We start from the raw sequence: 14,942 nt of genomic DNA on the forward strand, positions 1-14,942 counted from the left end.
TCCCTACCTTTCCTCACTCCTCACCCCTCTTCCTCACTCCTCTCCCTACCTTTCCTCACTCCTCTCCCTCCTCTTCCTCTTCCTCACTCCTCTCCCTACCTTTCCTCACTCCTCTCCCTCCTCTTCCTCTCTCCTCTCCCTACCTTTCCTCACTCCTCTCCCTCCTCTTCCTCACTCCTCTCCCTCCTCACCCCTTTTCCTCTCTCCTCTCCCTCCTCCTCTGCCAACGATCTAGACCCTTGTGGATGAAGACGTGACCGAGTGTCGGCAATTAACCATCTAAACCAGATTGGTTTCGGTTCACTGGCTCACACACGGACGATGTGACAAGACTGAGTGACACATCACGCACAGTCAAGCGTGTTCACACATGGTCACGCCTGTTCATCCCTCACGTGTCGCTATAGTGAGGGGGGGGGTGGTGGAAGGATGGGTGAGATGTCGTCACAAAGAAAAACAAAGTTTGCTTGTTTTTTTCCAGCTGTGAACACAATTCAAAGTTGTGGAACGAATGACTTTAGAGGAGAACGTGTGAATTATTCTGCCCAAGGTTCTCAAACAGGCATGGAACCCGGGGGTGGGGGGGCTCAACTGCGTCTACGATTTAGCAGATTGGAAAGTGTGTGTTCAACGCCTGATGAAAATAAGAGCCTCTGTTTCATCCCCAACAGGAGCTCGGCCGCGCCCCCACCACTCCCACTCACTCACTCATTGGTTTCATATTCAGTCTCTGGATTGCGAGGCCTGCTTGTGAAAGTGTGACTGCATCATCCTCTCACGCAGCTGAACCCCCCCCCCACTTCCCCAGCCTGTAGCCTGACAACAGCCCCCCACTCATCTCTTCACCTCCTTTAATCACACACTCTGCCTCTCCCTCTCCTCGTCCTCTGATGATGCCACTCAGTCCTTTTTGCCTGAAGTACAATCATCACCACCATAAGGGAGCCGTGCCCCCCCCCCCCATTTCTGACCAGTTCACCTCACACCCCGGCAGCAAGCGGCCTCCGTGCAGGAACAACGGAGCGAGAGACGAGAGGTCAAAGCGGGCCGCCATGCTGACGAGAGGAGGAGGGAGGCCAGGATGAGAGGAGCTGCTCGAGGAGACACGAGGACGAGACAAAGACAAGAGAACCGGATTTCAAGAGAAGTGAGACGGCGCAGCGGGAGTTCGCCTCAGAGAGGTTTTATGCAAAAAAATAATAAAAAAAACAAAACAAGTTCGCACACCCACACCTTTCGTTCATCACGAGGTCGTGGTAACAAGGTACAGCTCCATGATTAGAATTTCAGAAGCATCGTTTGTTACTGAACTCAAGAATCTGCTTCCAGACAACATTTAATGAGGAGTTTATTTAAAAAGGTTTCCATCTTCTGCACGTTTGCTTGTTTACAAAAAACAACAACAACAACAAAAAAAACCTCCTCCAGCACCAAAACTTATTTGTTTTGTGAATTTTTCCATTTCTGTCAAACTTTTCCGATGTGATCATTGAAAATGCCACAGAAGAAGAGAGGAAACCATCCAACTCGAGGAAATGGAGAACGGAAAGTCTGCATCTCCACCAATATTCCAGACTCAGATGAAGCAGGAAAAACAGAGGAGCAGTAACTTAGGTGCCACCCCCAGTTGTCTCCGACCCCCCAGGCTGGATGCTGAGTTGCAGCTTCTAGTTTAGAGGCGTCAGTGTTAATGCAACCTTCCTGACAGGAGCGCCGCACAAGTAATGAGAAAGTTGGATTTTCATGGGATTAAATCCTGCTGGCTAGTTCCCCCGTCCCGCTGGATGGGACCGGTCTGAGGACACGTCAGGAAGCATTAGGGGGAGATTATTCACCCGGGCCAAAAACGCCTAATCTGCCCAAGGCAAAGAGAAGAGGAGCAGCGGGCTGATGGAGGAAAGCGGCGGTACACGAGCGCCTCGTTTCCACAGCGATGAGAACATTTCAGAGGGGCGGAGGTGAGGCTTGAATGAGAAGCCACTGAGGAAAGGGAAGTCAAAATGTTGGCAAGAAAGAACCCAGCAGCAGCCGAAGGACAGGGGGCGGGGAGAGCTGCCTGCCCACGACCGTTCTTTGTGCTAAGCTAACTAGCGGTCAGCTGGTCACTGGGGGACTTCATCTTCTTGTCTGACTCTGGCCACGATGGCAAAAATGCGTATCCCCCCCTTCCCGGAACGGCGAGTTTCATTAAGAGGCCGTGAACGTTTTCCTGTACAATGAAAGAGAATTTCCAGATCTTTTAACCGTGGTGGGGAACGAGGACGCTGCAGTCTTCTCTCTTCTAGGAGACGCTGCTATCGTGCTGGAGAGGTGAGACTTTCACAACAGCAGAAAATAAACCCCACCTCTTCCTCGCCCCCCATGTTCAGGGGCTGACTGGAGCTCGCTTCAACCGACTGCAAACAAAAACTTAAAAACTCGCTTCCCTCTCCTGCCACAGCGATACCATCTGCAATTTTCAAGCTTTGTTTCAGAGCCAGACCGGGGGCGGGGTTGTCCGTCACCCCGCTGGCGGGGTCTCCTCTGGGTCTGCGCCGGGGCTCGCCATCGGAGCAGACGTTTCCTCCCCCTCTGCCTCCCCTCTCTCAGATAAGAGGTTTTAATGTGTGTAGCCTACAGGCTTCAATCTGACTCGGGGTGATGGACCTGAACTATCGGAGCCAGGAATCAGAGCCGAACCTTCAACAAATGACAGGAGACGTCAACATGACGGACAGGAGGGAAGAAGACGGGCAGCAGCTCTCCGCCACCTTCTATGTGGTAACTACGCATCTGGCCGGGGAGAATTTAGAACACTTGGGATTTTTTTCATGAATCAAGTGAACATGTGGAGAAGCAAGAATCCAAAAAATATCAGGTTGTTGTGACACAAAAACATGAAGTCAAAAATTGAGCCACCGCCTGCAGTCCAAGCGGCCAAACACACACTGGGCGCCAGGCTGCAGTCACAGCTGCTGAATAATCGTCTCTGTCAGAGCAAAGACCAACTTATAGTTGACATATTCAGCAAAAGCTCCAACGGGGACTTTTCAAACTGCTCCTGCAGGAGAGTTTTCCGTGTCCAGCGTTGGTCTCTGACTTAAAAAGACAGTTTCCAGTCGTTCTTCCTCTAATAATCAAAGTTTGTTTCCAGAATCTTCACCAACAAAAGTGAAAGACTGAAAATGGAGCTCATTGCCAGAGATTCCAAACGCAGCTTCCCCCCTCACCCTTGCTCTCCATCCAGTGGGTGATTTTAAGAACCTTTTTCTGGAAACTATGGTGAGTGCTTTTTGTGGAGAGTCTGCTGGGCTGTAGGCGTTGGACTCCGACCTGCAGCGGCGAGCTGAGCGGCGCTGCAGGTCGCCGCTGTTTGACTTGGAACAATGAAACAGGCTTGAGCCTGCATGGCACGGCCACTGAGGCATGAGAGTGTTATACTCAGGCAGGCCTGTGGGGGTTAGTGTGTGTGTGTGTGTGTGTGTGTGTGTGTGTGTGTTTATACTGTAAAACACGAGGGCACATACACACACACACACACACACACACACACACACACACACAACACACCAGAAAAGGATCAACATTTATAGGCAGGCTGGATTCTTTCTAAAGAAGATCTCAAAATACACACAAGAGCAGCTTCTGTATTCGGGCAATGGTGTGTGTGTGTGTGTGTGTGTGTGTGTGTGTGTGTGTGTGTGTGTGTGTGAGAGAGAGAGAGAGATCAGAGGTTTGATTATTTATGGGTGACTGATGCCCTCAACGCACCATCCACCACCTAATTGCTTCCATGACTGGAATGAAGAGAAATCCCGACCCCGAGGGTGTGTTTACTCATACGTGTCACTTTGAGGGCCACTTGGACTTGAAGACCTTTGGGTGAATGGACTCGTTACGGAAGGTCGGGACACCGAGTGGGTCCTGTCGAGGTATAGAGAGTCCTGATGAGGTGGAAGTTGCCGTAGATCAGAGGTTTGATTATCTCCGGATGACTGACTCCTGCAACGCATCGTTCCTCGCCTAATTGCTTTCATGACTGGAAGTCCCAGCTGTGTGTGTGTGTGTGTGTGTGTGTGTGCGCGCGCGCATGTGTGTTTACTTGTATGGGTTCCTTTAACAACCAATCAGAGTCAGAGACCTTGAGAGAGAAGACATGTGGGAAGTCAAAGGGGAGAGAGGTCAAAGCTGCTGCTGCTGCAACCTCTGGATCGTCGCTCCTTACCAGCACGAACGGCTCACCATTGATCACACTGGGATGTTTCTGCAAACCTGATTGGTCCTTCATGACCGCATCATTTTGTCCGAACCTCCCCGATGGAACACACAAGCCTGTCGCTCTTTTCTCTCTCCTTCACATTTAGTCGTCGTCTTAACAAGCGCTCTCCTACCGAACGATAACAAGTGCAGCAGAAACGATCTCAGAAATGTGAGGCTGCTCTCATCTCAGTCTGGGACGGCTGAAGTTAATGACTCCATCTTATTGACACGCATCAGCATCTTTTCCTGCACACTGCGCTAATAAATAGCACGCTTCCCTCCGACGGGAACGCACGGTTCTGCGACCTTCCCATTTTCACATCGCTGCACTTGATGGCCATTAAGTCTCGCTGGTTGCCCGCCTGCTCTGGTTGTCTGAGATCCTCCCACATTGACAAAAGAGGTTTTTCTGTCTTTGTCTGGTGTGAGAACATTCACACTGACGCTCTAGTAGCTCCAGAGACCAGGACCCGCTGGCCCGAGGCGTCAGCTGGTGGGAGCCACCGACCCGGGGCCACGTCCAGGCTCAGCAGGAGGCTCCAGCTGTTTCAGTGTGAAGTAAATACGTTTACTGAAACACTTTTCTGAGGTGCTTGACATCTTCATGAAGTTATTAATGCATATTTTGGTTTTTGCTGCATCTGGGACCGACAGAGACAAATTTAAAGGTTGTTATCGGCATCGTAACGTCTTCGTATTCTCTTGACAAATGTCTTCTTGCAGTTGTAAAAAAAAAAAGAAGAAGAAGAAAAAAAAAGATCCTCGTCTGGAAGACGAAGCCTGAGACGAGTAGAATTCTTAGAAAGAATTCTGAAGTGGAATCTCAAAAGGCTTCGTCACTCCAAACACGACAAAACCTGCCTTTTAGCGGAGACACAACCACAGAAAACTCCGAGTGCATATTTTTAAATCATCACGTCTGCCTGGGAGGTTTTGGACAAATGACCTCTGTTGTTGTGCGGGTATGCAAAGCAAACCCCCCCCACAATCCGTTTCTTTCTTTGCATATTTCACCAACTTCAGACCTCTGCGTGAGTCTGAAGCGCAGAGGAGGCGGCCAGCGTGGGAGATTTCCCCCCAAGCAGAGCTTCCTACCTGGAGGGGAGGAAACACTGCACTTCTGGGGTGTAGAGAGGCGACAACAATCGCATTTATACAAGTTCACACTGAGAAAATCAGCAGATCTCCATCAATAATGTGTGTGTGTGTGTGTGTGTGTGTGTGTGTGTGTGTGTGCTCTCAAAGTATACAAACCTGTATGATGTCTGGCTAACTTCCTGATGTACACGCTGCATTATTTCCAATCAGAGCGTCACGCTGCTGCCCTCCTCCTCCTCCTCGCTGTAACCCTTAGCAACACACCACTCAATTTAGCCACCATGACGAAAAGTTCAAAGTATTTCTAAGCTCGTTGCTGCTGACCTTTCCTGCTTCCACACACGCTGACGAGAGAAGCTTTTCTGCGTGTCTCAAAACTAACATCTCAGTAGACGCGAGAGAGTGTGTCATCGCACAAACGGAACCAGAGAGCAGGGGACAACTCTGACGCGTCGAGCAGGTGGAGAGGCTCATGGGGAGAACACCTGGTGGGGCCTCTCCTCTCTTTTAGCGTGTTTATGTCCATGTGAAACTTCTGAAAACTCCCAAGGCCTCAGACATCCCTCGCTGCTCCTGCAGAGGCTCATTGTACGGCCTTACGTCTCCCTAACTTCCTGTTGCAGCTGGTGTCACATGGAAGGAACGAGTGAAATACACCCACGTGTTTGTCGTTGTTTGGAGGAGCAGAACGCAGGCGTCGACATCTTCCGCCACCATTAGAGGAAGTCATGTGATGACAGGTATGTCCTCAAGGGGGGACTGAAAAGATTCAGGTGCTTTGACCAGAGCCGCTTCAAAAATGGAACTTTGACCACGTTTTGTTGTTTTAACGGTCATTTTGTGGGTTAGCCTTTTGAACTTAGCGTTAACTTAGCGTGAGCTGCGTGCAGCTAACATGGCGACAGGCTCGGGCACGGATCTCACACGTCACACCATGAAAAGGCTCTATTGAACTGCTTTGGAGTACATTCCTTACATTTAAAACGTTTCAGTTTTTAATGACAAGTGTTTTGTAGTTTATCAAAGTCTGATGCAGTAGAAGGAACAAAAACAACACTCGAGGAAAGAGAGCTGGCACAAGAAACCCAGCCGGTTCTGTTTCTGTCAGGATCGGCGCCCGCAGGCCGCCGTCATCTATCTGGTGACGAACGCGCTCAGTGATTATTGTCTACAACTGTCACTGAACGCACGCTAGGTGTCACGGAGGGGCCGCTGTCTCTGGCTCCACTTGATGAACATGTTTGGGCAGAGCCATAAGGTAACAGCTGTTTATCCCGTGTGTTTGTGCGTGCACATGTGTTCCAGAGGCGTCCATGTTGTTTATTGTCATCCCCGCTTTTCATCTCAGCAGAGCAGACGGGAGTTGTGTGTTGTGGAGCGGGACAGGAGGACAGAAGAGAGAGAGAGGGAGAGAGAGAATTCTGCTGAGCCCACACAAGGAGTTAATTCAATCAGGAAGTGGAAATCCTTCCTGAGCGTTCTAATGTGGTTACTGTCGGCTCTCGTTGCTCAATATTCCTGCGTGTCTTGTCAACCACCGGGGCAGACCGTCAACGCTGCAGAGCAGACTTAAGGGAAACTTGAGCTCACCAGCTGTGACTGAGAAAGCAGTACAGCTCACTGGTGGTTGGCAGGAGAAGATAATAATTCCTGCCATTAATCAGCTGGGCTGTTAAGTGAGGACTCAAGTGGGCCGTTTCGACTACTCGTAGAACAACAGAACCGCACTCGAACCAACGAACGTGAGAGGAGCCGCTGCGTGTTGAAATTAGAAATAGGGAGTCTCGACCCAGACCCCTGCCATCGCCACCAGAGAAGACTCACACTCTCCTCCGGCGGCAGGCGAGCGCACAAAGGAGCTCCGTGGATACAACACACACGACAAAGACTCAAGAAACAAATCTGGCACAAGAACTGAGCCCCAACCGCACACGTACACAGGCAAAGGTGCAAACACACAACACGCCTACGGAGCGCAGACGTCTAAAACACAAGTCCTGGCAACTCACCTCTCAGCTGTGGCTCCTGAAATACAAACGAACGAAGGCGTGGTTGCTGCTGCATTCAGAAATACCACAAAACCTGATGTGAGCGTTTTACTTTTCACTATCAAACGTGCTCAACTCTCGTCAACCAGGCGTCAGCTCTCTGCCTCACCTGTAACACAAGTTCATTTGTGAAGACGACCTTTCAGAACCAAGAGCTTTTTTTTTCTTTCAGCAACAAACTGAACAGAACTTTCCAGGGGGTTTGAATCAAAGAAACCCGTCACCTCGGCAGCCCGCGACAGAAACCTGAGGAGGAAGCCGGCGCCCTCCGTGTAAACAGCTCGTCTTAGCGGCTCTGACAGAACCAGTGACAGAACCAGTGACAGAACCAGTGATCGACACAAATTCCAAACAAAGATCAGTTGGCTCTTTCCTTTTCAGATGAAAAACAGACCAGTTTGTGTGAAGAGAGGCTGCTGGATGACACGTGACCAAGAGTCTGACAGTGAGGACAGCACGCACACACACACGCGCACGCACACACACACACGCACACACACACACTCCCCAGCACAAACGTCCTCCAGATTCCTCCGTGAAGACTTCCTCTACATGGCTGACGCTGCAGGTTAGTTGAGTGCAGACAGCAGTACCATTTAAAGAGCTATGACAACTTTCACTCACTAATAGCTCTGAAAATGGCGCTGCAATCTGCAACAAACCGAAGATCTCAGCTGCAGGGTCAGGAGTTTCATCGCATGCAGTCTCAGAACACACACGACACCTCACACACACACACACACACACACACACACACACACACCTCACAGGGCTCAAGTCACCCGTCTGAACCCTGGACAGAGACTCTTCACGCGGACAAGTTCTCGTCACTTTTCTCCACCACCACAAACCAAAGCCTGACCCGTGGCGGCGACGACCTCCTGACCTCGCACTCACAACCCAAGACCACATCGTTCACCTGGAACCATGCGGTCACTTTGCTGAATCCGTGTCAGAATGAGACAAACTGAAAAAGCGACAGCAGCAGATCAGTCAGACAACGTTTTGCAAGCATTTAGACGCACGTCAGCAGAGCTACCGGGCTGCTAGAACGCTTCGCCGTCCCTCCTACACGCTGTTATTCACGCACGTGCGTATTTACACACATCTGTGGGGCGGTGAACAGACGCAGGAGAGGGAAGATCATTCCACCTGTCAGTCTCCACACTGAGCAGCGGCACACACAAAACATTGATCTCGGCTGAGTTCCATTTAGTTGTCTCTCTCCCAGGGTTCTTTCAGGGCGCCTGCTGGTGGTTCTGCTTCACTGGGACTCCTGAACTGAACAAAGGTGTCGTTATTGCCACCTGTGCCTTCACGGCGGCGCTCTCAGGCACGCGGGCGGCTCTTTCATCAGCCGGCGTTTCCGATCTTCATCTCATCAACGCGGCTCTGCAGAAAGGAGGTGGAAGCAGCTGACCTGAACCTGCTGGTCAGGACCGACACGCGGGACAGGGATGTTTCGGCTCGATTCTGAGATCGAGAGCCGGACATTGTGGTGTCTGACCCTGGAACCGGAGTACAGGAGGGATTCCTGAGTGTTTCCCGACCTTCACGCCGAAGCCTCTTCTTAAACGTCTTTTGCCCTCAACAAGACACTTGAATGAACTCAGAACATCGACGTAATTTCTCTATGGACAAGATTTAACATTTCCGTTGAGTAAGAGCTCAGAGGAATTAAGGCGCTCACGTGAGGATGCGTGTTCAAGACCCCAGGAGTCGTGACACTCACACAAATCTCATTGATTTCCAGCGTGTTTCACGCTCCACGAATCTACAGGCACTGTCCTTGAAACTTCCTGGAAAACGTCGGCTGAGCTTCTACGGCGTGCCCTCCATGCTCCCAGAGGCAGCAGGCAGCCGGCGTCTGGATGTGTTTCCCTCAACATTCATCATCCAACCCTCCAGTATGTTGTGTAAAGTGCCCCTGACTTTTTTCTTTCACTCTAACCTCATCTTTTGTGTATTTAATTGCTGAGACTCATTTGTTTGTTTCACAAGATGCACGACCTTAAGATTACTGAATGAAACTTGCCGGGCACCGATGGAGCACATTCAGAAGCCAACAGGTCTGTAATTAATCCAAGTCAGTCTTTGTTTTGCCTTCAGGTAAGAAACGTGATGCGATTCATGAGTCTGGAAATCAGCCCGGCCGGAGAGCTGGAGTTTACCTGGTCCTGGTCACATTCCGATTCTCTCTGAAAGGTGGCGGCTGGTTGGCTGCAGCGGTCGCCGAGCAGCGCCATCGACCCAGACAATGTTTCACAACAAAAACTCATTTAGCATCAAATTAAAGGCTTTTTTAAAATTATTTTTGTGTCCCTCGGCCATGACTACAAGGGCCTGAGTCCATCAAAGCCTCAGTTCCTGACGCCGGCGTGTCTTTTTCTCTGATTACTGTGTCTTTACACCACGAACGCCAGCAGCATAACGAGGCGCTCAGCTTCTCCTCGGCTCTGAGCTCCTGCTGTTATTTTCCTGCCCTCGTCGCTGAGAGATGAAAAACGTTTGAGCCAAATGTCCTGCGAGAGCGTGTGACGCGGTCTTGGCAGGGGGGAGCGTGATACTGAAACACTGTTGTCAGGGTTTAAAAGTTCAGGATCCAATCAGCAGTCGTGATCCCACTGAATTACTAATCAATCGTCACTTACTGGCCTGGACGCAGCGGCAGTATGATCACCTTCCACGCACCTTCTCTTGGCGTCTGGGATCGGTGCATGAGGCCTGGTGTGTGTGTGTGTGTGTGTGTGTGTGTGTGTGTGTGTGTGTGTGTGTGTTAACCTGAGCAGAATTAGAACCAAGAGTGAGATTCCTGATGGTTAGAGCGCCGGTGTGAACGTTCCTGCTGTTTGGGAACTTTCATTAAGAGCAAAATGAAGTAAGTAGAAAAATGTTGTAAGTTTGTCCAACTCTGCTCATAGAGAGAGAGAGAGAGAGAGAGAGAGAGAGTGTGTGTGTGTGAGAGAGAGAGAGAGATGCAGCAGCAGACTCACTTGAAAGAGCTTTGAGACGCCCTAGACATACAGCAGCTAGACAGGCACTGGCCTGGTGTTGCAGAACCAGAGCAGCAGCTTGGAGGCAGAGGAGCAGCCGCTGGAGATACAGGAGGAGGAGGAGGAAATAGAAGAGGAAGGGAGGTCGTACAATAAGGAACGAAACGATGGAGGAACAAGGGTGAGAGCAGCAGTAGGAACACATCCATGATTAGACAGAGGAGGAGAGGTGAGGGGAGGAGGAGAGGAAGCACGTGTAGTTGATAGAAGAGAGGGAATTAAAGACATGGCAAACAAAAAATGAGTAAAATACAAGGTGGGGGGTCCAGACAAGAGACATACAAAGAGAAAACGTGAAATAGAGCAAAGTGAGTGTGAGTTAGAGACACGAGGTGAGGTTGAAGACAGGAGGTTTGACGACAAAATCGTAAAAAAGAAAAAATAGTGAAGGAGCGATTAAAGAGTAAGAACAGAAAAAAGGAAGGGAGGGGAGAGGAAGAGAGAGAGAGAGGGAAGACAAGGTTAGTTTACAACAGACAACCAATCAGACGGCAGACAAGACAGGATGTGTGTGTGTGTGTGTGTGCTGTGGGTAAACTAAGACGTCTGCGTGTGACTGTACTGCTGAAGAGGATCAGCTCAGACAACGTGAACCTGCTGGTCCAAACATTCCAGACAAGTTCAGAAGTTCGAGTCGCTAAATCACCTTTAAACCCTCAAAGTTGAAGTTCGACGGGCTGGAAATGTCCGGAAGTCTCCAGATCAGGCGCCCGTGAGGTTCCGCTCCTGTTCTAAAGCTTTGGGAATGATACTAGGAACATGGTAGAGGAACTGAGCCTGTGGAACGTCAGACTGGACGTAGACGGCAGCACCACAGGAAAAGAGGTCAGTAAACTGCCGCTGAATTAAAAATAAACGGATCAAATGAGGAGTGATTCAGATTTCAAAAGAATCAAAAGTGACCAACGGCGAACAGATTCCTACGCTGCGTCAGAAACAAAAGACCTTCAACTTCTGTCCGAACGGAACCAGAGAGGCTCAGACTTCTGCAGGTTCCCCAGCAGGTTCCCCTCATTCACAGGACTCCTGGTTGTGATTCTACATCTCTGTGGAACCGTTCTCTCCGCCGGGCCAGGAGTCCTGACAAACATCCTCCAGCACAGCAGACCCACGATAGGAGGATCCAGGTGCTAGAGGGTTAACGCGACGTACTGACCCGGAACCTTCAATTCCACAGAAAATACGGTGGTGCACTGTGGAGCTTCAACTGCTGCTTGTCTCTCAGAGGACCTTCACGACGTTAGCATGCTGCTAATTTAAATGACATGCTAGCGTGTGAACATCTTCCAGCAGCTTTAATGGAGGGAAAACTGAGATCCATGGACATGAGAAAGAACAGTTTGTATTCCAGACGGGAAGAATATGAACACACTGGATAAATAATGCAAACAATGTCAACAGAGTCCACACACACACACACACACACACACACACACACACACATAATCCGTGGAGGCTGAACACCAACAAGCCTCATTAAAAAGATTCTTCCTCTTCCTCACTTTTTGCCCTCGCGCTCTCTCTCTCTCTGTCTCTCTCTCTCTCTCTCTCACACACACACACACACACACACACACAAAATTGTGATCAGCTCGGTGCTAACCATTACACTTTGGCTAAATCTGACACGTAATGAGCTCGACCCTAATCTGTCGGCCTGTGATGGCGACTCGGAGTCTTCGTGTGGACATAACAAGCCCCCAAACTCTGGAGGAGGACCCCCCCCCCCACACACACACACACACACACTCATGAGCAGGCCCCCGAGACCCTGACAATCCTGTTAGTGGACAGAGTGACAGCCTGGCACCGTACACACTGTACACAGCGGCGACACGCTGAGGGCATCTGTCACGGGGATGAATCTGCCACTAAACATAAAACCTTCAGGAAATCCTGGAAAGAGCATTACTAGAAAGTTCCCGACAGAAACGTTTCCTCAGACGGACAAAGTCACAGTGATGATTCCCATTCACCGGACAAGCTGCCACGTCACGCGGAAAATATTAAAAAGCTACGACTCATGAATCTCACAACATGGACAGATTCAGCTGCTGGTGATCGTGTCCTTTATCGGGAGGAAAGATCCAGGGGAGAATCCGGCGGATCCGGGGGTGTAGAAGTCCAGTTTGAGCTGACGGACAGGATGAACAACGTTCTCCCAACATCAAACTGACGCGCTGAGCGCCTCCATCGCTGAGATCAGCACGCGTCCGGGCAGAGGCGGACGCCCAACACCGAGAAGGAAACGAGGAATGTATAAAGGGATACATCGCTCGCTTCAAGCCTGACGTCCCTCTCTTTTCACGGACGTAACCTTGACAACCACAAACTAGAGTTAACTAACTCGTGTTCTATTTTCTGTCCTGCTTTGATGCCTTTAACACACACAGAACCAGAGCAATTAGAATGATTGTCACGTCTTATCGTAGACCCACCCTGTCAAACTCTGCTTCCAATCATGAGAGGGGAGGGGGCGGGCGCCGCCGCCGCCGCCGCTGTACACGAACGTTTACGTACAGCTGCCACATCTTTCAGCTGAGAATGAGCTAAGACCTTAATTTTATCCAGATAAAACCAAAAGTTTCCCGCTCCTCAGTGAGTGATGAGGCTTGAACAGCCAAATCAAAGTTGATACATGATTATTACACCAAAATATGAAGGCGACACTTTTGTTTTTGCGTGTGGCTGGCGTGCTGACTGCAGCGGCGTCCACCAGGGCCGCTGCCCGTCTGCCACCACGTTATTTCCAAGAACTGAGCGGTTCATCAAACCGGCCTCCCGACCGCAGGCCACAAGTGAAAACACTCACAAGCTGCTTCACGCCATCCAGGACCAGCAGTTTCCTGGAGCTCACCTGCTGCTATGGAAACCAACCAGCAGGCTACTAACGCCAACACCTGCTCAGCCCGAAGCTGCCTGCTGCACCGCTCTGGCGCTTCCTCACTCTGATGCCGGTAGAAACCACGAGCAGACGACTGCGGTGGAATTCCGCTTCTTCACCGCTTCTCTTCAGGCTGGGGCGGGAGTCAAACGTGATGGTTGGGGTTCAGGACTAAACGATGACGGGAACGTTCTTCCTGGAAAGATCCATCTTTTAAACATGAACGAATTTAAAAGCGCGTGCAGGAAAGTTTAGGCAGGGAAACGCAGTTTTAAAGAACTGGAAGGTTAAGAGGGCGTGAGCCAAGCTGCTCAAGTATGAATTTTAAAATCCTTTAGTTGTCAAGGATCTGGATGCTACTCTTCCTGTGAGAGTAAAAGGAGAAGCAGCTCGTGTGTGTGTGTGTGTGTGTGTGTGTGTGTGTGTGTGTGTGTGTGTGTGTGTATGAGAGAGACGTTAGCTGCCGTTGTTTGTTGAGTTTTTGGTCAAATGCGGCCGACAGCATCATAGCAGTGTCTAACAGGCTGTGCGCCACATATCCTGTTAGTGTTTTTCTCTGTTTGCTTTGTTTACACCCACATGACAATGCAACACACACACACACACACACACACACCTGTAATTTGGAGCATGGTGTGTGTTACAGCTTCAGATCTCAAACAGAGGAGCACACACACGCACGCACTGGGAGAGAGGGACGGAGGAGGAACTGAAACGCCAGGCCGAGTTTACGTCCACCCAGGATTCTTAGCCTTTCACTGCCGTTTCCACTCCAGAAATCACAACATTGCGGCTGAGCTGAGCGCTTTACAGGTCTGAGGAGCGTTGCTGTCCGTCGAGGCTGTGGAATTATGACACCCGCTCTGAGAAATTATTATCTTTAATTTGTGTTCTTGAAAAAAAAAAGAAAAGAAAAAAAAAAAGGAAGTGACTCTCAGCCGCTTGTCATTTCTCTCCTCCGTCACGACGAGTGTTCAGGGATGAGTGAGACTTTGAATGTGTTCTCCAGAAGCTGGACAAGTTAAATTTCCACGTGATGGCAGCCATAACAAACCCGCAGCAAACGCATCCAAACGACGCTCCAGAACCTGAATAAGAACGCGTGAATCCCTCAGGTCTTCATCAGAAGCTGCTGCAGCTGAGGCGTCCAAACTGGGGCAGGTCGTTTGATGACCCTCAAAAGAAGCGGGATGTTTTAATTTTCAGAATGGTCGTGTGCACGGAGTCTTGGGTGAGGAATGTACCTGCCCACAGGCGGCCTGTGCACGGACTCACCTCTCTGGAAAGGTGAGCCGGGCCGCTTCCGTCGATACGCAAACCTCCGTGAACCCGGCGGCCGAGAGGACGTGAACACATAGACTCCGTGAGGCTCGGAGGGACACAGGCTGGCGAGAATCTGGAGGTGTGGAGAGAAGTTCAGGCTTCCACATACAAACCAGCCGTTGAGAGTCTGGTGAAACCGTGTAGGCGCCGAAGGAAGAAACGCTGGAGTAGAAACACTCGCTTCTACGCGGGAGTGGGAACAGCTTTGATCAGGGTTCAGCCGCGGGTCGGATGACCCGTCTGCACTCCAGCAGCCGTCTCGCACTGTTCAGCCTCACACCGAGTTAGAGAGAGCAG

General features: G+C 50.4%; 1 protein-coding gene across 2 annotated transcripts in view; it reads right to left on the reverse strand.

The window, feature by feature from the left end:
- Window positions 1–14,942, reverse strand: part of htr4 (5-hydroxytryptamine receptor 4) — a 112,305-nt gene that overhangs the window by 8,650 nt on the left and 88,713 nt on the right. The window contains exon 7 of one of the 2 annotated variants that reach the window (XM_086222328.1): window positions 10,379–10,478. The exons of the other annotated variant lie outside the window; for it this stretch is intronic. Within the exon in view, the coding sequence (XP_086078454.1) occupies window positions 10,415–10,478 (64 nt within the window). The 3' untranslated portion in view covers window positions 10,379–10,414. The remainder of the gene's footprint in view (window positions 1–10,378; window positions 10,479–14,942) is intronic. 2 annotated transcript variants of the gene reach the window in all.

Source organism: Aulostomus chinensis, chromosome 13 (genome assembly GCF_037954235.1).
Source record: "Aulostomus chinensis isolate RoL2024-O1b breed Wild chromosome 13, RoL_Achi_v1.0, whole genome shotgun sequence".
In the NCBI taxonomy this organism is placed as follows: Eukaryota; Metazoa; Chordata; class Actinopteri; order Syngnathiformes; family Aulostomidae; genus Aulostomus; species Aulostomus chinensis.